We start from the raw sequence: 23,526 nt of genomic DNA, 5'->3' as shown, positions 1-23,526 counted from the left end.
CCAGTCAGAGACTAAGAGCCACATTTTTTACTGTGTCATCGCAAAGAGCCACATCATACACATGAACATTCCCCCCCCACACACACACACTCACACACACGCACGCACACTCACGCACACTCACACGCACAAACGCGCGTGCGCACACACACACACACACACACACACACACACACACACACACACACACACACACACACACACACACACACACACACACACACACACACACACACACACACACACACACACACACACACACACACACCTCTGCTCAGCCAAATTTATTGTGTGACATTATCATGTCACGCACCAACATGATAATGACAAATTGACTCCTACAGTACTAAAACCACAGACCAAAGACCACATTTTCAACAATGAACATTGTGTGCATTGTCTCACACAGACAAACTCTCAGTTCAACAAATTCCACAAACAAAAATATAATACGTTTTTTCACTTACTATGTGTGGCGGGACAGACCATTCGTTTTAGTTTGTCGTTTTCAGGAGACAAGATTTCAATAACGTCACTGAGGCATTTTTTAACAAACTCCACTTCATTGTATGGCTTTTTAGCCCGTGCAATGTTCCAAGCCAGTTGAAACAATGCAAGCGTGACAGTCTCTGAGTGCTTCGTAATTTTTTTGAAAAACTGTACCTATTTTTCTGCCTGACTTTTCAAAGTGTCCAAACTTGTGCTTGCGAAATTCAGTCCCTTTTGGAAAGTACTTATCGATATTGGCATGAAGTGAGCTGAAGTGGCGCTGAACATTTGAAGCTTTTAAATGCGCTAATGACGTCCGACATATCAGGCAGAATGGCTTGCCATTGTGTTCAACAAAAAACAACTTTAACTCTGTTAAAAACGTCCTGTGTTCATCCTCATATATTCGTTTAGCTGTGCATTTTTTCCTTGCCATTTTTAGAGCGAAATTGACACTCCTCAAATGGGTTCGTCCCTCCTCCTTGGCGGGATTTAACCTCACGCACATGCGCGTTTGACCAAAATACCATATTGAACTCAAGCGAAGCAAATACGCACAAAAAATAAACACAAATGTTGATATGAACGTAAAAGAGCCGTATGGAACCAGCCAAAGAGCCGCATGCGGCTCGCGAGCCGCGGGTTGGCCACCCCTGCTCTACAACATTGCGTGGACATCGGGGACAGTGCCTCTGGATTGGCAGACTGGGGTGGTGGTTCCCCTCTTTAAGAAGGGGGACCGGAGGGTGTGTTCCAATTACAGGGGAATTACACTCCTCAGCCTCCCTGGAAAGGTCTATTCAGGGGTGCTGGAGAGGAGGGTCCGTCGGGAGGTCGAACCTCGGATTCAGGAGGAGCAATGTGGCTTTCGGCCTGGCCGTGGAACACTGGACCAGCTCTTCACCCTCAGCAGGATCCTCGAGGGTGCATGGGAGTTCGCCCAACCAGTCCACATGTGTTTTGTGGACTTGGAGAAGGCGTTCGACCGTGTCCCTCGGGAGGTTCTGTGGGGGGTGCTTCGGGAGTACGGGGTACCGAGCCAACTGATAAGGGCAGTTCGGTCCCTGTATCACCGATGCCAGAGTTTGGTCCGCATTTCCGGCAGTAAGTCGGATTCGTTCCCAGTGAGGGTTGGACTCCGCCAAGGCTGCCCTTTGTCACAGATTCTGTTCATAATTTTTATGGACAGAATTTCTAGGCGCAGCCGAGGCGTTGAGGGGGTCCGGTTTGAGGACCTCAGCATCGCGTCTCTGCTTTTTGCAGACGACGTGGTGCTGTTGGCTTCTTCAGGCCGTGATCTCCAGCTCTCACTGGAGCGGTTCGCAGCCGAGTGTGAAGCGGTCGGGATGAGGGTCAGCACCTCCAAATCCGAGTCCATGGTCCTCGATCGGAAAAGGGTGGAATGCCCTCTCCGGATCGGGGATGAGATCCTGCCCCAAGTGGAGGAGTTTAAGTATCTTGGGGTCTTGTTCATGAGTGAGGGGAAGATGGAGCGCGAGATCGACAGGCGGATCGGTGCAGCGCGGCAGTAATGCGGACTCTGTACCGGTCCGTCGTGGTAAAGAGAGAGCTGAGCCAAAAGGCAAAGCTCTCAATTTACCGGTCGATTTACGCTCCTACCCTCACCTATGGTCACAAGCTATGGGTCGTGACCGAAAGAACGACATCCCGGATACAAGCGGCCGAAATGAGTTTTCTCCGCAGGATGTCCGGGCGCTCCCTTAGAGATAGGGTGAGAAGCTCGGTCATCCGGGAGAGACTTGGAGTAGAGTCGCTACTCCTCCACGTTGAGAGGAGCCAGATGAGGTGGCTCGGGCATCTCATCAGGATGCCTCCTGGAAGCCTCCCTGGGGAGGTGTTCCGGGCATGTCCCACTGGTAGGAGACCTCGGGGACGACCCAGGACGCGCTGCAGAGACTATGTCTCTCAGCTGGCCTGGGAACGCCTTGGGATCCCCCGGGATGAGCTGGATGAAGTGGCTGGGGAGAGGGAAGTCTGGGAGTCCCTCCTGAAGCTGCTGCCCCCGCGACCCGACCCCGGATAAGCGGAAGAAGATGGATTGATGGATGGATAGTTGATAGAACTATGTTAGTCTTTTTTTTTAAACTATACAACAGTGGTGATGGTTTTCATACTTACAAAAGCTTTTTGGGAAGCCCATTATGTTGGCGACTTCTCTTGGGGTAAAATAACGAAGCTTCAGTCCCTGCAGTTGTTGAAGTTTTTCTTCTTCAGAGAATTGGTCCAGATTTTTAAACACACTCTCGATCTACAGAACAACAAAGTGAAACATTAAGATTCTAAAGATTATATTATAAATTACTTCAATTAGAAATATAATAAAATAAAATAAAAATGGCCTCCATGTTTATTTCTACAAAATCCCAACTCAAAGGGCAGAACTTTTGAAATGTGCTACGTGTTGTTATGACTTGTGTTAAGGCCCTACTACTATCCTGAACCCAATTGAAATTTCCAATGACGTGTATGAGGGTGTTGGCATCATAGATGTCTATGGAATGCTGAAATTATACCATCATGATCACAGCATGCCTGATGTCATGAGGGTGCTCACAAACCCACCTCTTTGGAATCGATTACTCGGGGACCAGAGACAAAAATCATTCAAACAACCCAAATAAATGGGTGGGTGTAGTCGCTGTAATGGCGGCAGTGTGGGCCTTGCGTTCAGCACATTTTCTCTGGGCCTTTGTGTTGCTGGGAAAAAATCTGCGCTGTACTAAAGACGCAATAATCGAACCGCAATGTAGCTAGCTCCAGTCGTGAGCCTGCATCGCCAGTTTGCCCAAACTCCAGAGAATGCATCGCTCAGCTGTTGGTGTCGATGCTGAGGTCTCTGAGGGAAGCTTTCAGGCTGTCTTTAAAGCATTTCTTCTGTCCTCTCACGGTCTGTTTGCCCTGGCACAACTCGCCATACAACAGCTTTTTCGGCAGTCGGCTGTCAGGCATCCTCACGACGTTTCCAGCCCATCTGACCTGTGCTTTCTGTAAGAGGGTGTAGACACTGGGCATGCCGGCTCGCTCAAGAACCTTTGTGTCAGGGAGCAGAAACCAGTTCATCTCTCTCTCCAGTCACACATCCATCCTCTCCCCAGTTACACAAGGGGTCCCCCAAGGCTCAGTTCTTGGCCCCCTCCTATTCATCTGTTACCTCTTTCCCCTTGGTACTGTCATCCGCAAACTCAATCTGGACTTCCACTGCTACGCTGATGACACCCAGATCTACATACGTACGACACCAACCCGTAACCCTTCCCTCACTCATTTTGAAACCTGCATCTCTACAATAAAAGCATGGCTGACCCACAACTTTCTCAAACTCAACAGTGACAAAACAGAGCTCCTCCTCATAGGCACTAAATCCTCCCTTAACAAAACTGGATCCATCACACTCACCATCGACTCCTCAAACATCACTCCCTCCCCTCTGGCACGCAATCTTGGCGTTATTTTTGACCCCACACTGTCCTTTCAACCTCATGTTAGCTCAGTTGTCAAGACCTCCTACTTCCACCTCCGACGCATCGCTAAAATCCGGCACTGCCTTTCTCTCCCTGCCGCTGAATCTCTCATCCACGCCTTCATCTCATCCCGGCTTGATTACTGCAACTCCCTTCTCACTGGAATCACTGCTCACTCACTCCATCGACTTCAACTAGTCCAAAACTCTGCTGCCCGCCTCCTTACCCACACCCGGTCCCGTGAACACATCACTCCTGTTCTCCACTCTCTTCACTGGCTCCCCATGAAGGAGCGTATCATCTTCAAGATACTCCTCCTCACCTTCAAAGCCCTTCACCACCTGGCTCCCACTTACCTATCCGACCTCCTTGTCCCCTACTGCCCCAACCGTCCCCTCCGATCCTCCAATACTTCACGTCTGACAGTCCCAAAATCCAAACTCAAATCCTTCGGTGACAGAGCCTTTTCCTGCACATCACCCCGACTCTGGAACTCTCTCCCCCAGTCTGTCTGTGACTCACCCACACTCCCCATATTTAAGTCCCGTCGAAAAACTTACCTCTTCTCCCAAGCGCATGACCTCCCCTACCCATAACTGGTTTCCTCTTCTTAAGTTTACCCGATTGTTTCCTCCCCGTCCCCCCTCCCCTCATGTATGTCTTTGCCTTGTTCCCTGTAAGCGTCTTTGGGTGTTTGAAAAGCGCTATACAAATTTAATGAATTATTATTATTATTATTATTTTGTCCTGCCATCTGATGCGGAGGAGTCTGCAGCGGCAACTCAGGTGAAGATGGTTGAGCTGTCGGGTGTGTCTGCTGTAGACCGTCCAGGTCTCGCTTGCATGGAGAAGGGTGGTAAGAACCACTGTGCGGTAGACCTTCAGCTTGGTGGACAGAGTCCCCTTCGCTCCCACACGTTCTCACGGAGTCTCCCGAAAGCAGCGCCTTAGCCTCAGTCGGCCAAGATGGTACCCCATTTGTGGACTTCAGGGTAAATGTATGTCAAATGACCCCTTACCAATTCCAATTGATAACATATACACACCGCATGAACAATTAAGCTTACATAAAGCATCTCGGAACGCGTCGTGTTTTGTATGTTGGTGAGAGGTGAAAGGAATTAGATGAGACAGCGCATTTTAGCTGCAGAGAGGCTGCTCAGTTCTTGCTCTTAAATCAACCATGGTCAGGCTAATCTTTTTAATATGTTGAAGTAGTCATAGGTAGAGATGTCCATGTAAATTTCAGCAATTGATAGCTGTTTTTGGACAGTTTAAGCGATAGTCTGTACAATGATTTCCAATTATCATATACACGTATGTGCCAATTTTTCTTTACCGTCCTATCACGTCTCGTCTCCGCTCCTCCTCGTTTTTTTGTGTGTCAGTGTTGTCATAATTTCCGTTCGCATTTCTGTCCCGCCTGTGTCCTCCTACCAGTAATCACTGTCATTGCCGTTACCTGCCTCTCGTTACCAGTCTTGTATTTAAATCCTGTCTGCGTGTCACTCCCTTTCGGATCGTTCTGTTAAGCCTGTCTCTATTAGCCCGTCCTGTTTGCCAGTCCTGTCGTCCTCCCTGTTTGCTCCTGCCTTTTTCCCGGTTTGCCAGTTTGTTCCTGCCTGTTTGCCTCTCTGTTAATCCTGCTATGTCCTCCAGCCTCTTTGTTCCCCTCATCCTCTACTCCACCACCCTTTTCCCTTCAATAAACCGTGGTCCAAGCTGCATTTGGCCGCCCTGCTCCATTCCGCACGTGACACGTCCATTTAATGTATTTCTTCTTCTGCATTCTCTAAGAGCTCCTCCAAATTCTCACCATGGCACAAGTGGGTTGTGTCATCTGCAAATAGCATTGTTTTGAGGGTTTTTGATATTTCACAAATGTTGTTTATGTATAGTATGAACAGTAATGGTCCTCGTACTGATCCCTGAAGCTCCCCACGTGTATTTTTCTGCAATTGGGATTTAAAGGTTTATGTTTATACATATTGATATCTATTGTGTGGCTTGCTACTTATTCATGTCAGTGCTGTCCCTCTAATGGCATATATTTGCCGTTTCCTGAGTAATAGTCTGTGATCTACGGTATCACGTGCCTTTTTCAAATCTAGGAATACTTTTCATTTTCTATTGCAGTTGTGATTTCTTTGACAAATTTGATGAGTGAAAATGGTGTTCTTCCTCAATCTTCTCAGACCTCAAGTGCAACACGCTCAGGATCGCCTGCAGTTTGTATACCAGCCAGGTGTGGGAGTGGGGAATGCCGCCCTCTACCAACTACACTGAGTCCACTCACACCTGGACTAGGGGAAAGCCACAGCAAGGACTCCTTTTTCGAACCCTTGACGCTGAATAGACAAGTTGTGGAGCAGGTCAACATTTTTAAATATCTAGGGGTCCTATCGGATAACCACCTATCTTTCTCCCAGCACACAGACACTGTGTACAAGAAGGCACAACAATGTCTGTTTATGCTTCGCAAACTAAGAATCTTTCAGGTTAATCAAGACATTCTAACAGCTGCCTACAAATCTCTCATTGAACCCATAATCTCATATAACATCACATCTTGGTTTAATTTTGTCACTGTCAAAAATAAATCCAAATTAACACTCAAGCAAACAAGATAACGGGGCAACCTCAAGCCAGTCTCACTCAACTCCACAGCCAAGCAAAGGGCATCTCAGCTGATTCCTCCGATCCTCTGAACAAGTCCTTCCAGCTCTTTCCATCATGATGTCGCTACAGGGTCCTTCATGCCAGGAAAAACTTCTACAATGTGATGTTGCGGATGTTTTAGCAATCTGTTGTGGCGAGCTCCATCTTCTTTGTGGTGGCATGGGGGGGGCAGCATCAAGAAGAGGGGTGCCTCCTGCCTGGACAAACGTGGAGAAGGCGGGTTCTGTTGTGGGCACGAAGCTACTTGATCTGGCGTCTGTGGCAGAACAGAGGGTGTTGGCCAGGCTACTGTCCATTAAAGACAACCCTGAATATCCACTGTAAAGCACCGTCACCGGGCAGACGAGCGGCTTCAGTGACAGGCTTTTGACACCGTCTTGCTCCATGGAAAGGCTTTATGGAGCATGCCCCCCAGAAATTATGTTTCTTTTAACAGACAATAAAGCTTTTGAGTTTGAATTCCTGGACTTCTCCAGTGCCTTCCATACCATCTTATTCCTAACTGCACACTTTATTTATTGCTATGTACTTTATTACTTTCATCTTTGTTTTAACAATGCTCTCATTTGTACTATTTCTGTGTGAGCTACTGGAACCAGAATTTCCTGAGGGAGCAATCCCAAGGGATCAATAAAGTTGAGTCTAAGTTTAAGTCTAAGCCATATTGTTACTAGTACAGTATATTATGATTCGTGATAAAGTGCTCCAATCTTGTGAATATTTTCTCAAGTATTTTGAAAAACGGCTGTAATAGACAAATACGTCTAAAGTAGGGCTGCACGATTTGGGCAATTTGGAGTGGTTAATCGTGCATGTTTTTGGAATGTAGGAGGAAACGGAGTACGCAGAGGAAACCCATACAAACAAGGAAAAAACATACAAACGCAACATAGGAAGGCTAGAGCCGGAATCAAACTCACAACCTTTGTTTTGTTTCAAATGATAAAATAATTTCAAACATACCTCTGTCTCCAGGTAGCATTGCAATACTGAGCCAGTTCCTTCCACATACCGTCCATAGCTTTTAATTAAAACACAAAAAAGAAAATCATTACATGTTAAATGACATGCACAAAAAACAGGGCCCTTATTTATAAACTGTGGAACAAGTCGTCTCCTGAGATACAATAAAAAGCCACAACTCCAATTCTAAAATCTTTGGGGTTAGTTGGCAAACTAAACTTTGCCAATAACCACAACTTAAGACACACTGTTTAGACTCAGAACTGATGGTAGCAATGTGGGAGGTAATGGGATTGGATAAAAACAAGTGATCAATATCAATTGTATGAAAATTAATGTAAGTTAGGGTTGGCTTGATTAATCAAATTTTAATCATGATTACTATTTTAGCTCCAGACGATCTAAAAATTCATATAATCGAGGAAAAACAATTATTTGGTATTTCTGTTCTGAGATGTGCATGCGCAACTCAACTGTTACACCTCCGTGTGTGTGTGTGAGGAGTGAGATCCAGACTATATTTAACAGGCAGTGTTGTACCTGAATGCGTTCAATGAACGAAAGTTCATGAACACATTCAGATTTTGGTTGAATGTAAACTGAACGTAGCGCACTGTTATTCTGTGAACATTTTTGTGAATGCACACATTTTGGAGCCAATGAACGATTTTGAATGACAGTTCACTTTCATTCAAGGATGCCAAGTTTTCTCAAAATAAAACCCCACTATACACACCATAAACACGGCGGGAGAAAATAGATTTGGTAACTCTGGTTCAGACTACCGTATTTTCCGCATTATAAGGAGCACTGGATTATAAGGCGCACCTTCAATGAATGGCCCATTTTAAAACTTTGTCCATATATAAGGTGCACCGGATTATAAGGCGCACCTTCAACGAATGGCCCATTTTAAAACTTTGTCCATATATAAGATATATACATTTGGCCCGCGGGCCGGACTTTGGATACGCCTGCTGTAGTGGCTCAATATTGGTCCATATATAAGGCACACCTGATTATAAGGCGCATTGTTGGCTTTTGAGAAAATTTGAGGTTTTTAGGTGCGCCTTATAGTGCGGAAAATACGGTAATATAATAAATACAGTGATCCCTTGTTTATCACGGGAGATGCGTTCCAGAACCACGCACAATCAATAAATATCCACGAAATAGAAACGGTATATGTATTTATGTATGTAGTTATGAACTTTTGGAATTTACAACACGTAGTGTTTCTTGTTGGCCGCTAGAGGGCATTAATGTATTGTAAATTAATTTGAAGTGTGGTTTACCTTGTCAAGTGATGCAAAATGTCCACCTTCAGGATTAACACACTACACTAATCTGGGGGACATCATGCACAGCGAAAACAAAGTAGTAAGTCATGGTTGGGCATGAATTTCCCGTTGCATTGTGGTCCTATACACAATATTACGGCTTTGTAAACCATCCCTAATACTTTTACACTGCATATACTTTTCCCATTCCCTTAATAACCATTCTCACTGTTCTGTGCATATGCTTTACAGTAAAAAGAACAAACACATACCGTATTGGCCCAAATATAAGATGACCCTGATTATAAGACGACCCCCTCTTTTTCAAGACTCAAGTTTGAAAAAACACTTTTTGAACACCAATATTAATTTTTATACAAATGATGCAAAAACTGTCTATCACATCTTAATATCTAAACATTTAAATTTGTAAACTAAAGTGCAATCACATTTGTAAATGAATGGCTTCTGGTTTTTGAAATGTAAATAAACCAATCTAGTGTGATAAAACAACAACATTGCAATAACTGCATTAACCATCAAAGTGAAGTCTAACTGTAACCTGTAGTCTTGAAACAAATTTGAATAAGGAAAAACATTGCAATAAAATAATGCAAACTGGTTTAAACTTGAGACTAGCTGAGATCTGTTTAATGCTGAACATTAATAATAATAATAATAATAAATTATATTTATAACGCACTTTATATTCGGGGGAATCTCAAAGTGCTACATGGCAGATAAAAAACAAGAAAACAAAACAAGGACAAGTATAAAACAACTATAAAACAACTGGACGACAACCAAGATATGAGAGAAATTACGGAAATGCTAAGGTAAAGAGGTAAGTTTTAAGTCCAGTTTTGAAAGAGTCAGTGGATTGGGGTGCTCTTAGGTGGTCGGGGAGGGAGTTCCACAGTGTAGGGGCTGTATGGCAGAAGGCCTGGTCGCCCATGGTGCGCAGCTTGGTTTTCGGAACATGGAGAAGGTGTGAATTGGATGAGCGGAGGCTTCGGGTGGCAGGTTTTGGGGCAAGGAGTTCTTTGAGGTATGGGGGAGCATGTCCGAGGATACAGTGGTGAGTGAGGAGGGCGATTTTATAATCAATTCGGAATTTGATGGGGAGCCAGTGCAGAGAACGGAGGATGGGTGTGATGTGATTGTTTTTCCGCACCCTCATCAGGATCCTAGCTGCGCTGTTTTGAATGTACTGAAGCCTCTGGAGGCTCTTGCTAGGGATCCCGATGAGGAGTGCGTTACAATAGTCTAGCCTTGAGGAGACAAAGGCGTGGACAAGTTTCTCAGCATCCGTCAGGGTAAGTGTGGGGCGGAGTTTGGAAATATTTCTGAGGTGGAAGAAGGAGGTTTTGCAGATGTGTTTTATGTGTGACATTACTCCTCACAAACATCCTCTGCCTCGCTGTACTCAGTGTCACTGTCCTCACTCCCATCCTCTGGCTCCGCTGGCTCCTCCCATAGCACGTCATCCTCACTGCCGTCCAGGGCATTTGATAAACAACATTTTTTAAACCCGTGGATGATGCTCTCCATGTGTGGAGGATCCACTCACAGAGCAAACGTACCGGAGGCTTCTGAATCTAGTGCGTGATCACCAGACAGGAGCCACTCTGTCTATTTCTTTTGCAGATTGTCTTTAAATGGTTTGTTGACCACAACATCCAACACCTGCAGCTGACTTGTCATTCCCCCTGGAACGATCACTAAGTCGCCATTCATCGCCTTCACTTGTTTTTTGACTGGATCAGAAAAGTGTCCACGAAATGCATCCAAAATCAGCATGTTCCTCTTTTTTCTGAGTCTCCCACGCCGTCTGCCCCACACAACCTTGAGCCAGTCCAGTACAAGCTCAGTCTCTATCCAGCCCTTTTCCTGGGCACGTACAATAATGCCAGCTGGCATCGCCTCCTTAGGTACTGTATTACGTTTTAAAACCACATACAGAGGGAGTTTGGTTCCGTCTGCGAGACAGGCTAACATGACGGTAACGCGGCTCTTCTCATTTCCAGTGGATTTTATAATAAGAGAATTCTCCCCTTTCTTGTGTACAGTGACAGGTCAAAAAACACAGGTGTCTGGATGTCAAAAAACACAGGTGTCTGATCAGCATTGCCAATCTGATCTAGTGGGTAGAGTGGTTTTTCCTTAAGTTGATCACAGCGCTGACAAGACAACAGATTCTCTGCAGAGTCAGAGGGCAGGCGCTGGGCTAGACTAGCGTTAGTCCGTTACACCGCATCATTAGTCCGTTACGCCGCATCATTAGTCCATTACGCCGCATCATTCTTTTACACCAGCCGAGGCTTGCTTTGAAGTCAGCGGTGGGTATGTTTAGCTCTTTGGCTATTTCCACGGCCTTGAGCTGAATGGCAGCTCTGCTGATGGGCATCCCGTCCTTTCGTTTCTCGTCCGCGTACGCACACACCCTCCTGTCTAGCTCTTGAAAGCGGCCGCTCTAAGGACCACGGAGAGCTTTTCTCTGATTGTGAGCATTTATTAGGTGATCTTTTTGAGCTCTCCATCTCCGTACATTACACTCTGGAACACAATATTTTAGAGCCGCTTTCCAATTGTTTGAAGACTCTGCCGTAACTTCTCACCTGGCCGATCTTCGCTCTACTTTCCTCCAGATTGTCACTATGTTTCTCCATTTTCTGTTCTCTTTTCTTTCTTACCGCTACTTTTTATTTTTCTTCTTAGTGTTACCGCTATTCTTATTTTTATTCTTCATGACAGGGGTTCGCCTTGGCCTAGGGAGTTAAGTTCAGCATTCGCTTTAATCTGGCCCCATCTAGCGTTGTAAATGAATGTCTAGACCCGATGTCTAGACCCCAAATATAAGACGACCCCAAATTTTTCAGTCTTATTTCAATGCAAAAAACGCAGTTTTATATTCGGGCCAATACGGTAATATTGTCACATGTCCCGACTCCTCCTGCACTGGTTGGTGCTGTTCCCTCACGCAAGGCCTCCTGTGCGTGAACCCCCCCACATACAATGGTATGCCCCAGCGGCACTGCTGCGGCATTCGCGCCCACACAATCACAAATTAGTGAAGACAGGGACATAGTTGCGAACAACCTAATCTACAGACTAAATGAGAAACGCAGGCAAAGATGGACGGAGACAGTGGAATCAATTGACTTCACATTGTCTAGCCGTCGGGCGTGGCAGACCATGAACAAGCTGATGGGCAGGTCGACAATCCCAGCACAATGTCCCATCTCTGCAAACTCTATCGCGTCACTACTGCTGAGCAATGGCCGCTTCCCCAACACAGACAAGGATTTCACCAGAAGAACATCGACGAGGGTCCATGAGCTGCACAGGGCACCAGGCTGTGATTTCAACCTATCCTACGACTTCACAACACAAGAAATCGGGCTGGCCATCTAACGGCTGAAAACTGGTAAGGTACCAGGCATCGACGGCATCCACCCGGAATACATAAAACATCAAGGCAAGAAGGCAACCGACTGGCTGTGCTCCTTCCTCTCAATGTGTCTCTGGTGCGTGAAGCTACCAAAGATCTGGCGCCGTGCCAAAGGTGACTGCGCTGTTGAAACCAAACAAGCCTAGTGATGACCCCAAAGGATACCGACCCAGCTCACTGCTCTATGTTCCATACAAGCTCCCGGAACGTCTCCTCCATGCACGTCTCAACCCAGTGATCGGCCCCCAGTTGCCGAGAGAACAGGCTGGCTTCCGAAACGATAGGTCCACGGCGGACCAGGTGACCCTTCTGTGCCAAGACATAGAAGACAGCTTCCAAGTAGGGGAGAAGGCTGGCGCTGTCTTCTTTGACCTCACAGCTGCATACGACACTGTCTGGATGCGTGGGCTGCATATGAAACTCCTGGATCAATGCTGTTCAATATATTCATTCATTTCTATATTCATGACCTGCCTGCAACCCAGTTAAAGAAGTATGGCTATGCAGTTGACCTGGCCATCCTACTTAGTAAGCCATCCTGGGAAGAAGCAGAACAGGGCCTCTCCGAGGACATGAATATCCTGTCCTCATACATGAGGAATTGGCATCTCAAGCTCAGCATGGGCAAGACAACATCTTCAATGTTCCACCTCAACAACAAGGATGCAGCTCGTGAGCTGAACGTCATGGTGGATAATACCCGGCTACAGCATCAGCCCGTTTCCATGTACCTCGGTGTGAAGCTTGACAGAGCACTAACATTCAAACAACACCTGGACAGTGCCACGGCGAAGACAAGTGCCCGTGCCGCCCTTATACGCCGCTTAGCCGTGGGGAGCCACGACGAAGACACTGCACATGTTCACGCTGGCCCTCGTGTTCTCAGCTGCCGAGTACTGTGACCCGGCCTGGTACCGTAGCCCCAATGTCAAGAAGTTGGCCGTTGCCCTTAACAGCGCCCTGCGGACTGTCTCGGGGTGCCTGCGAGCCACCCCAGTAAACCAACTGCCCGTCCTCGCAGGCATCGCCCCGGCTAACATCAGACAAGAAGCAGCCACGCTGGCCTTCTCCCGAAAGGCACAGACCAGTGAATCCCACCTCCTCCATAAGATGGTCACAGAGACACCACGACGCGTGCGCCTAGTCACGACGCCCCTTTGCCATCCAAGCCCATGAGCTGCTCAGCACAACATCAGCTGACAGCTCAGTGGCCTAGTGGTAGAGTGTCCGCCCTGAGACTGGAAGGTTGTGGGTTCAAACCCCGGCCGGGTCATACCAAAGACTATAAAAATGGGACCCATTGCCTCCCTGCTTGGCACTCAGCATTAAGGGTTGGAATTGGGGGGTTAGATCACCAACTGATTCCCGAGCGCGGCACCGCTGCTGCTCACTGCTCCCCTCTCCCCCAGGGGATGGATTAAAATCACACGGGGATGGGTTAAATGCAGAGGACAAATTTCACCACACCCAGGTGTGTGTGTGACGATCATTGGGACTTTAACTTTAACTTTTAACTTCCAAGGCCACCTGGGTCAAGACCAAATGGAGAGAACAGTGGAAGTCAGGACAACCATCTAGGCTGCATCACTACATCAATGACCCCACAGACGTCTCTGGCCAGGACTTGCCCCGGAAACAGTGGACAACCCTCAACCGCCTGAGGACAGGCGTTGGACGCTATGGAGCTGCAATGAAGAGTGGGGATTCGCAGATATTGCCTCCTGCGAGTGTGGGGACCCAGTCCAGACGGTAGACCACATCATCAGCAGTTGCCCCAAAAACCGGCCACCGAATGGCAAACAAGGCCTGATTGATCTGGACGACGACACGTTGACCTGGTTCGCCTCAACAGAGCTGCAAGTCTGAAGTCATATGACAGAAGAAGAAGAAGAGCATGACAGGTGGAAGTTAGCGGTGGATTACCTTCTTGACGGGGAAGGGTCCCACATAGTGGGGCGCCAGTTTGCGGGATTCGACCCGTAGAGGCAAGTCGCGCGCCAAGAGCCACACCTGTTGCCCGACCCGGTACGTTGGGGCCGGAGTCCGGTGCTTGCTAGCCCGGCGGATATAGCTGGAAACAGAACGAAGGAGGGAGGCCCGGGCCTGGCCCAAACCCGGTGGCAGCGGAGCACGCAAACCAGCGCAGATGGACAGACGGCGCTCCACTACTGTTCCTTAAAGAGAGGCGCCTGGTATCCGAAGACACAGTGGAATGGCGAGAGACCCGTGGCAGAGCTGAGGAGCGAGTTGTGAGCGCACTTCACCCATGGAAGTTACTGGACCCACCCGTGCTAATTACTTGAAGACATGCACATGGAGGGACTTACTCCTCCCTTGGTTGAGGCGCTTTGCCTGCCCGTTGTTAGTGCCACCGTCTCTAAGCCATACAACATAGCTGTTCACAGTACTACCTTGTAGACTTTCCCCTTCAGTCTTGCAGATATTCTTCATTCACAAATCACTCCTGCCACCTTTGTCCACCCACTACACACTCCCTGCACTCTCTTCTTCATCCCTCTGCCATACTGTTCATTACTTTGGACAGTTGGAGAAGTGATTGCTAGATCAACATCATTGGAATCAACCTCCCATCTATCCAAGACTTGTACCTGTCCAAGACCAGGAAACGTGCAAGTAACGTCTCTACAGACCCTTCTCACCCAGGTTGCAGTCTGTTCGAACTACTCCCTTCCGGGCGGCGTTATAGAGCTCTGTACGCCAAAACCAGCAGACACAGCGACAGCTTCTTCCCCCAGGCTGTCGCGCTGATGAACTCACACCACTCTTAGAGTCTCAGAGTCATTGCTGTGCAATAACATCCTGCTCTCCACACCTTTTTTGAATTGTCTACATTATTTGTACTATGTGTCCTCTCTGCATCCATTGCAGCCTGGTCATCCTGGAAGAGGGATCCTCCCATCTGTGGTCTCTTCTCAAGGGGATGTTTTAGAATATTTGTCATTTTTCACATGTCCTGAGTGTTGTTAGACACCGAAATATTGAACAGAGGCTGTGATGTACTGAAGTCAAATTCCTTGTTTGGCACGCTCAAACACGGCGAATAAAAATTCTTGAATCTTGAATCAAATCAAGCACCTTGCAAGCGTACAGCGTTACCAGTACAGAAAAGCACAGAAGAATGGCTGAGGATGATTGGAAAGTCAGGGCTCTAATGGAGCATGGCTTTATCAGCACGGATTGTTGCCAAAACCCGTGGCTATTGACAACGTATGAAGTTGCCATGACGTCCTGAGTTAGAGCAGAATTGCACGATAACAGTAGATGTGGCGGACACAGACGCGGACTGTAGTCAGCCCGCTAGCCCAGATAAGCCAGGTAAGACGCATAGCCGTCCAAAGTCATCTCGGTCTACTGGCCCTCGCACTTTGGTCATAGGTGACTCCATTACCCGAAATATTACGCTTAAAAATCCAGCCACGGTAATGTGTATTCCTGGGGGCAGAGCACCCCGACATAGAAGCTAATCTTAGGGAGCTGACTCGCAATAGGTCTAGTCAACAGCGTAGTTCCAACAACACTAGCTACTCGGACATAGTGATACACGTCGGCTCCAATGATGTTAGGATGAGACAATCAGAGATCACAAAGAAAAACATAGCGAGGACTTGTGATCTCGCCAGAAAGATGAGTCGGCATCGAGTATTTGTCTCTGGCCCCCTGCCTGGGAGAGGCACTGATGAGAGGTTTAGTAGATTAGTCTCCCTTAATCGATGGATGGCTGGGTTCTGTAAAAAGCAGGGACTGTATTTTATAGATAACTGGCCCTCCTTCTGGGGCCGCCCCGACCTGCTGAGGAAGGACGGCCTTCACCCTAACCGTGACTCTCTTTCTAGGAATATAGATTACTGTTTGAGCCACTCATGACAGGTCACTTTAGAGCAGACCGGGGCACAGGTGATTAGACCACCTGTCAGGATGGGTTTGGAGTCTGTTAAGCTAAAGTTAACTAGCACTAGGCTAGACTTCCAGCATGCACATAGCTCCTCGTGTAGACTAGAGCGTGACAGTTTGAATAGTGCTACAGTACACATAAACACACTTTCTACTGGGGTAGTAGAAAAATCCAATCACTCCACCCCGACCGGTTTTGCTGATGAAACGGTGCCTGTTTCAGATAATTTTACATGTGTAACAAATATTTACTATCAAATTCCCACGGTCGTATCGTCCCACCGCGCTAACAAACATTTGAAAGGTGATGTCAGGCCTAGAAAACACAATCTTACTCGCATCTCGTTTAAAAATCCTTCGATAGATACGCACCCTGATCGACCGATTACACTTAAACTCGGTTTTATGAATATTAGATCGCTTCATACGAAAGCAGTTCTCGTTAATGACCTCATCACGGAACATAATCTAAATGTTTTTGGTCTTTGCGGGACCTGGTTAAAACCTAATGAACTGCTGCCGCTTAACGAGGCCTCGCCTCCAAATTTTGTGAGCTCGCATGTGGCGCGTCCTCGAAAAAAGGGTGGGGGTGTCGCCCTCATCTCAAATTCCGAGCTTAGATTTAGGCCTCGTTCGATCAACGTATTTAAAACATTTGAAGTTCTCACTGTCCGATCAACCGCTTTACCGTCATTTTATCTTGCTGTTATTTACCGTCCACCCGGGGCTTACTCTGGCTTCCTGGATGAATTTTCAGAATTCGTGGCTGATCTAGTGACCAATGCGGATAATATAATTATCATGGGCGATTTCAACATCCACATGAATTTACCGTCAGAGCCACTTACTTCGGCGTTTTAGACTTTAACTGATACGTTTGGTTTTATGCAAGCCGTACAGGCAGCAACGCATAAGAATGGAAATACCTTAGATCTGATATTATCCCGAGGACTTGCAACCTCAAATATCGCAGTACTGCCATACACTACTGTTCTGTCTGATCATTACTTAATAAAATTTGAAATTTTAGTTCCTTGTCAAAGACAAGAGAGCAATCAGAATTATAGGAGCCGTAATTTTAACTCCATGACTGCAACTGCGCTATCTGAGTTACTGTCGCCGGCAACCGCCATATTTCCCGCATACATCGGCTCTATTGATAATCTTACAAATGAATTCAATGCGACATTGTTAAATGACATTGACTCTGTGGCGCCGTTACGTCTGAAAACTCGCCGTAGATTGCCTACTCCGTGGTTCACAGATGAAACGCGTACGCTTAAGCAATTATGTAGAAAGCATGAGCGCAGATGGCGTTTAACCAAACTTGAGGTTTTCCATCAGGCATGGCAGGATAGCCTCCTGAAATATAAAGATGCGCTTATCTTAGCAAAAACCCGTTATTTTTCGCAAGTTATTAATCTCAATAAAAACAATCCTAAACACCTATTTGATACAGTGGCAAAGTTGACTCTACGCCAGCCGACCCCCGATAGTTCCTTCCACTCAGCTGATGAGTTCATGACATTTTTTGCTCAAAAGATTGAATCCATTAGGGACGAGATCAAGAACACCATTCCAATCGCTCAGTCGAGACCGCCGTTTACCAGCGCTGATGATCATGTAATAACCCTCTCAAATTTTAAAAGCGTGTCCCTTGAAAGGCTTACACAATTGGTTAGTGCGGCTAAACAAACAACATGTTTACTCGTCCCTCTTCCAGCCAAACTACTGAAAGAATTACTTCAAATTTTAGGACCGTCCGTCTTAAATATAATCAATCTGTCTGTCTCCTCTGGTATAGTGCCAACAGCCTTTAAAACCGCTATCATTAAACCGTTACTTAAGCGACCAAATCTTGACCCGGACTGTCTCAGTAATTATAGGCCAGTTTCAAACCTCCCATTCATAGCAAAACTTCTTGAAAAATTAGTAGCGCAGCAGCTTATTGATTACATGGTCGCCAATAATCGATATGACTCTTTTCAGTCTGGTTTTAGAGCTAATCTTTCCACTGAGACAGCACTTGCTAAAGTGACTAACGATCTCCTCATAGCTATGGATTCAAACACTTCATCTGTATTGTTACTACTCGATCTTAGTGCTGCCTTCGACACTGTAGACTTCGATATTTTATTAGGGCGTCTTAAAAGTTGTGTTGGTATTTCAGGGTCAGCACTAGGCTGGTTCCATTCCTATCTATCAGACAGGACGCACCGAGTGGTCCATGGCAATACGTCCTCTGAGCTCTATAATGTTACGTGTGGTGTCCCACAGGGATCGGTACTCGGACCAATTCTATTTAATATATCTATGATTCCGGTTGGGGACATAATACGTAAATATAATATTAGTTTTCAATGCTACGCGGATGACACCCAATTATATACTATGCCGTTATCGATGACAGATCCGCGGGATTGTTGTAATCTTGAGGCGTGCCTTGCGGAGATCAAGCAATGGATGTCTCTCAACTTCCTTCGTCTTAACCCAGATAAAACTGAGATGTTGATAATTGGTCCAACTCGTTATCAACATTTATTTAAGTCAGAGTCAGAGTCAGCTTTATTGTCAATTCCTTCATGCTAGGACACACAAAGAAACCGAAATACCGTTCCCCCTATCCCACGGTGACGAGACACAGCACACGATTAACACACAAGTAAAACAACGGGGAGAGAGTTCAGGACCCCAACAGCCCGGAGATCACAAACTTCGCCAGTGGCGAGCAGTGCTGGCATCCCACAACAAAGTCCCGGCACCATTCTTCACGGATGTAGACGCACAGTCCACCTCCACGCGATGTTCCCCCTCGTACAATGGCCCGGTCCGCCCGATAGCGCGCCATCCGCTCCAGACGCACAGCAGCTACGCACTGTCCGGTCCGCCGAACTCAGCAGGCATGTTGATGTCCAGCGATCGAACGTCCGCCAGAAGAATGGAAGGCACGGCCGGGCGAGCTGGGGTGGCCGCCAGCCAGGCCCGGACGCCCAACCGGGGGAAGAATAGCAGGCGAGTCCGGCGACGCTCCAGGACGGCGCAGACCGAGCGCCTTTAATGTCCCCGCTTCAAAGTTCAGATCGCCACAAAACTCGCTTTCGCCGATGTCGAGCAGAACCAGCCCGTCGCACTTGAAGGAAACCACTATAACTATAGATAACCGTACTATCACTCAGAGCGATACTGTAACTAATCTTGGGGTAATATTTGACCAAACGCTCTCCTTCCAAAAGCACGTTAAGAATATAACCAGAATTGCGTTTTTTCACCTTCGTAATATTGCAAAGATTCGTCCGATCCTCTCGACCGGTGATGCGGAAACTATTATACATGCGTTCGTCACGTCGCGCCTGGACTACTGTAATGTATTATTCTCTGGTCTTCCTAAGTCCCACATCAAAAGTCTACAGTTAGTACAAAATGCTGCTGCAAGGCTGCTCTCACGGACAAGAAAATTTGATCACATTACCCCAATATTAGCCAACTTACATTGGCTCCCGGCCCATTTAAGATGTGACTTCAAGGTTCTTCTATTAACCTATAAATCACTGCATGGCTTAGCGCCTTCATATCTCGTCGACCTAGTTGTTCCTTATGTTCCGTCTCGTAACCTTCGTTCGCAAAACGCTAGTCTTTTAGCGACACCGAGGGCCAAGAAAATGTCTGCAGGGTCTAGAGCATTTTCTATTCGGGCTCCAGAGCTTTGGAATGCCCTACCAATTGATATTAGAACTGCTACCTCAGTAGAAACATTTAAGACACGTTTAAAGACACATTTCTATGATATGGCCTTTTATTAACCTGTAGTGGCCGATTCGGCTGGAGTTTGTTTTCTCTCCCTCTCCCACCCCTCCCCGGCTGGGGAGGTGGTTAGGTGGCACCCAAGCTGACAGCGGCTATCTGGATACTCGTGGACCAATTCAGGATGGGGGAACTGCAGCTCAACCTCCCCGAAGACACTGCCAGGACAATTGAGGGCTCCTCCGGCAGCTCTTCGCTTTGACTTGGACATCCACTTTTTCATTGATTTTCATATTATGTATTATTTGTGCCCTCTCTGCATCCATTGCAGCCTGGTGATCCTGAAAGGGGGATCCTTCCATCTGTGGTCCCTTCTCAAGGTTTCTCATTTTCCTCTGGCAGGGTTTTTTTTAGTTTTTCCTTGCCCTTTTGGGAGCTTAAGATCAGGGGATGCTTTGAGAATAATTGTCAATTTTTGTCTATGTGAAGCCCTTTGAGACTGCTTGTGATTTAGGGCTATACAAATAAACTTGACTTGACTTGACTTGACTTGACGTCCCCATGACAAGCGTAAAAGAAATCGAAGATCAACATGTACCTCTGTAAATGGTTGGGAATCTCTCAGAGCTTCCTGTATATAAGATCAGGGCAGCTCCAACTTTCTCTGTCATCCATGGTGGAAGAACTGAAAGTAGCAAAGTGCTGAGGCACAATGACATACGGGACGAACAAGTCAGACATGTAGCCATCCTCACAAGATCTGGACATTAGTGGGCAGCTGACTTGTCTGTCGCACAAGCTGAAAGTATGTTGAAGCTACGTGGGAGAACCCATTGTGCAAGCTTTGTGGGGAAAGGGCTACCAGAGTACACATTGTGTCAGGGTGTAAAACGGCACTCGTCCAAGGAAGATACAGTCACGACAAGGTTTTCATGAGACTTGGAGCACCTTAGAACAGGAGAAATGCAAGAAAAGACAAACACATAGGAAAATTGTACCATCTATTACGTTTGTTTGGTAAGGACAAAAGCATAGCAACAAGAATCAACCTGCTCCAAAAGGCCTAATTATGGGAAATGAAGGTAGACTCAGGGGAAAGACTTGTCCAGACAATCTTGAGACCAGATGTGGTTCTGTGGTCTGAAGAGGCAAAGAATATCATCCTCATAGAACTCACAGTCCCATGTGAAGAGGGTTTGAACAGGCTTTCAATAGAAAGAGCACCACATACCAGAATCTCTTGCATGACTGCAGGGGAAACAGATGGGAGGCATGCTCCCAGTCGAGGTCGGGTGTAGAGATTCCCTGCCCAATCAGGAATAACAGGGAGGGAGAGAAAAACAGCAGATCGCAGGATGGGGGAGGCAGCAGAGAGCCTCTTGCTGGTTATGCAGCAGGACTGATTATCTTAACTGGGAACCAGGAGGAGGAGATGGGCAGTGATTTGGCCACCACTTCCGGCCCGCCAATAGGGGAGTGTCATGGTTCTGGGTTCTGCTCTTGCTGGCTCATAAAGAGGTGATGTAAACTGTAAGCCCATCCCACATGGGAGAACAAGGGAGAATGTACCGTATTTTCCGCACTCTTAGGCGCACTTAAAAACTTTAATTTTACTCAAAAAAACACAGTGCACCTTATAATGCAGAGTGCCTTATATATGGATCAATTGATGAATTTGTTGATCCATACTGGTTGTACACAGCGCTCTGCCAAAATGTTTCAGTACGTTTTAGTACGACAAGTAAATTACAAGGTCGCATCGCTTCCCAGCATTACGGCAACCGTGGTCAGGGGCGCCACTGAATAGGTGTTGTACCCGCGAGGCTATTTAATTTCAAAATAGGCTGTTCCGTTAATGTTTTCGAGTACATTTACGGATCAATATCCAACGGAATCATAAATAAGCAACACCAATGTGTTAAATCAGTCTTTAGTCGGTTCCGATCACTTTTATGGGAGAGAGTTTGAGAAACGTGATTGTTTACAGGGGGCCGCCATGACACTTTGCTGAGGCTCATGGGACTCTGCGTCTCTGCGGGCTGAGGGTCATGGGAGTTTGCGGGTGGTTAATGCTATAATGATAGCTGCTATACGCACGAGGCTATTTAATTTCAAAATAGGCTGCTCCGTTAATGTTTCGAGTAAATTTACGGATCGATAGGGAAGGGAAACATAGGTAAGCCGTACCGATGTGTTAGATCGAACTTTAGTCAGTTTCGATCATTTTATAGGAGATAGTTTGAGAAACACGTTTGTTTACAGGGGGCTGCCACGACACTTTGCTGAGGCTCATGGGAGTCTGCGAGCTGAGGCACATGGGAGTTTGCGGGTGGCTAATGCTATAATGATAGCTGCTATACGCACGAGGCTATTTCATTTCAAAATAGGCTGCTCCGTTAATGTTTCGAGTAAATTTACGGATCGATATGGAAGGGAAACATGGGTAAGCAGTACCAATGTATTAGATCGAACTTTAGTCAGTTCCGATCATCTTATGGGAGAGAGTTTGAGAAACGCGATTGTTTACAGGGGGCTGCCACGACACTTTGCTGAGGCTCAAGGGAGTCTGCGAGCTGAGGCTCATGGGAGTTTGCGGGTGGCTAATGCTATAATGATAGCTGCTTTACGCACGAGGCTATTTAATTTCAAAATAGGCTGATCTGTTAATGTTTCGAGTAAATTTACGGATCGATATGGAGGGCAAACATGGGTAAGCAGTACCAATGTGTTAGATCGAACTTTAGTCAGTTCCGATCATTTTATAGGAGATAGTTTGAGAAACGCGATTGTTTACAGAGGGCTCATTGGTTATTGGCTAGTGGATGCATAGCGCAACCGTAGTCAACCTCAGTTTGTTGCAGTATAGCTTCTATTTTATGCGCCTTTTAATCCGGTGCGCCCTATATATGAAATAATTTCTGAAATAAAAAATTCAATGTGGGTGCGCCTTATAATCCAGTGCGCCTTTTGGTGCGAAAAATACGGTAGTTCTAGAGTTACGGAGGAGAGTGAGAGAAAATGGCGAAACGGAAGCAATCGGCTTTCCAATAGCTTACAATTGAGCAAATTATTGCTCTTTGTGATAGCGGTAGAGCAAAAACGATGGAGCGAATTTAGAGGAGATGGCTGTGAGGACGCGACAGACACGGAAGTCGCCATTGCAAGCCACTGGCTTGGTCATACACGTAGAGTGTGCTTTGTGCCATCGGTCAAATGAATTACCGTCATCTGACGAGTATTCTGATGCAGGATACAGTGACGCACAAATACAGTAATCCCTCGTTTATCCAGATAATTGGTTCCAAGACCACCTGCGATAGGTGAAAATCCGCGATGTACAGAAAACCAATTGTTATAATAGCCATAAAAGACTTTTATGAACCTTTATTGTATTTCTATTTTTGTATTTCTAAACACAGAAAATGAAAATGAGTACCGTGTTTTTCCATGCACAATGCGCCCCCGTGCATAATACGCACCCTAAAAATGGCATGTCGATGCTGGAAAAAAGCATGTACCCATGTATAAT

At 46.5% G+C, this 23,526-nt stretch overlaps 1 protein-coding gene across 5 annotated transcripts in view; it reads right to left on the bottom strand.

Moving 5' to 3' along the window:
* The window catches only part of trdmt1 (tRNA aspartic acid methyltransferase 1), a 170,002-nt gene that overhangs the window by 57,204 nt on the left and 89,272 nt on the right, over positions 1-23,526 (bottom strand). For all 5 annotated transcript variants that reach the window (XM_037277492.1, XM_037277489.1, XM_037277493.1 and 2 more), the window contains exons 9-10: positions 7,614-7,671; positions 2,629-2,758 (exon numbers count right to left, since the gene is read on the bottom strand). In XM_037277492.1, the coding sequence (XP_037133387.1) occupies positions 2,629-2,758; positions 7,614-7,671 (188 nt within the window). The remainder of the gene's footprint in view (positions 1-2,628; positions 2,759-7,613; positions 7,672-23,526) is intronic.

This window comes from Syngnathus acus, chromosome 19 (genome assembly GCF_901709675.1).
Source record: "Syngnathus acus chromosome 19, fSynAcu1.2, whole genome shotgun sequence".
Classification (NCBI taxonomy): Eukaryota; Metazoa; Chordata; class Actinopteri; order Syngnathiformes; family Syngnathidae; genus Syngnathus; species Syngnathus acus.
This window is presented reverse-complemented; position numbering and strand designations above follow the sequence as displayed.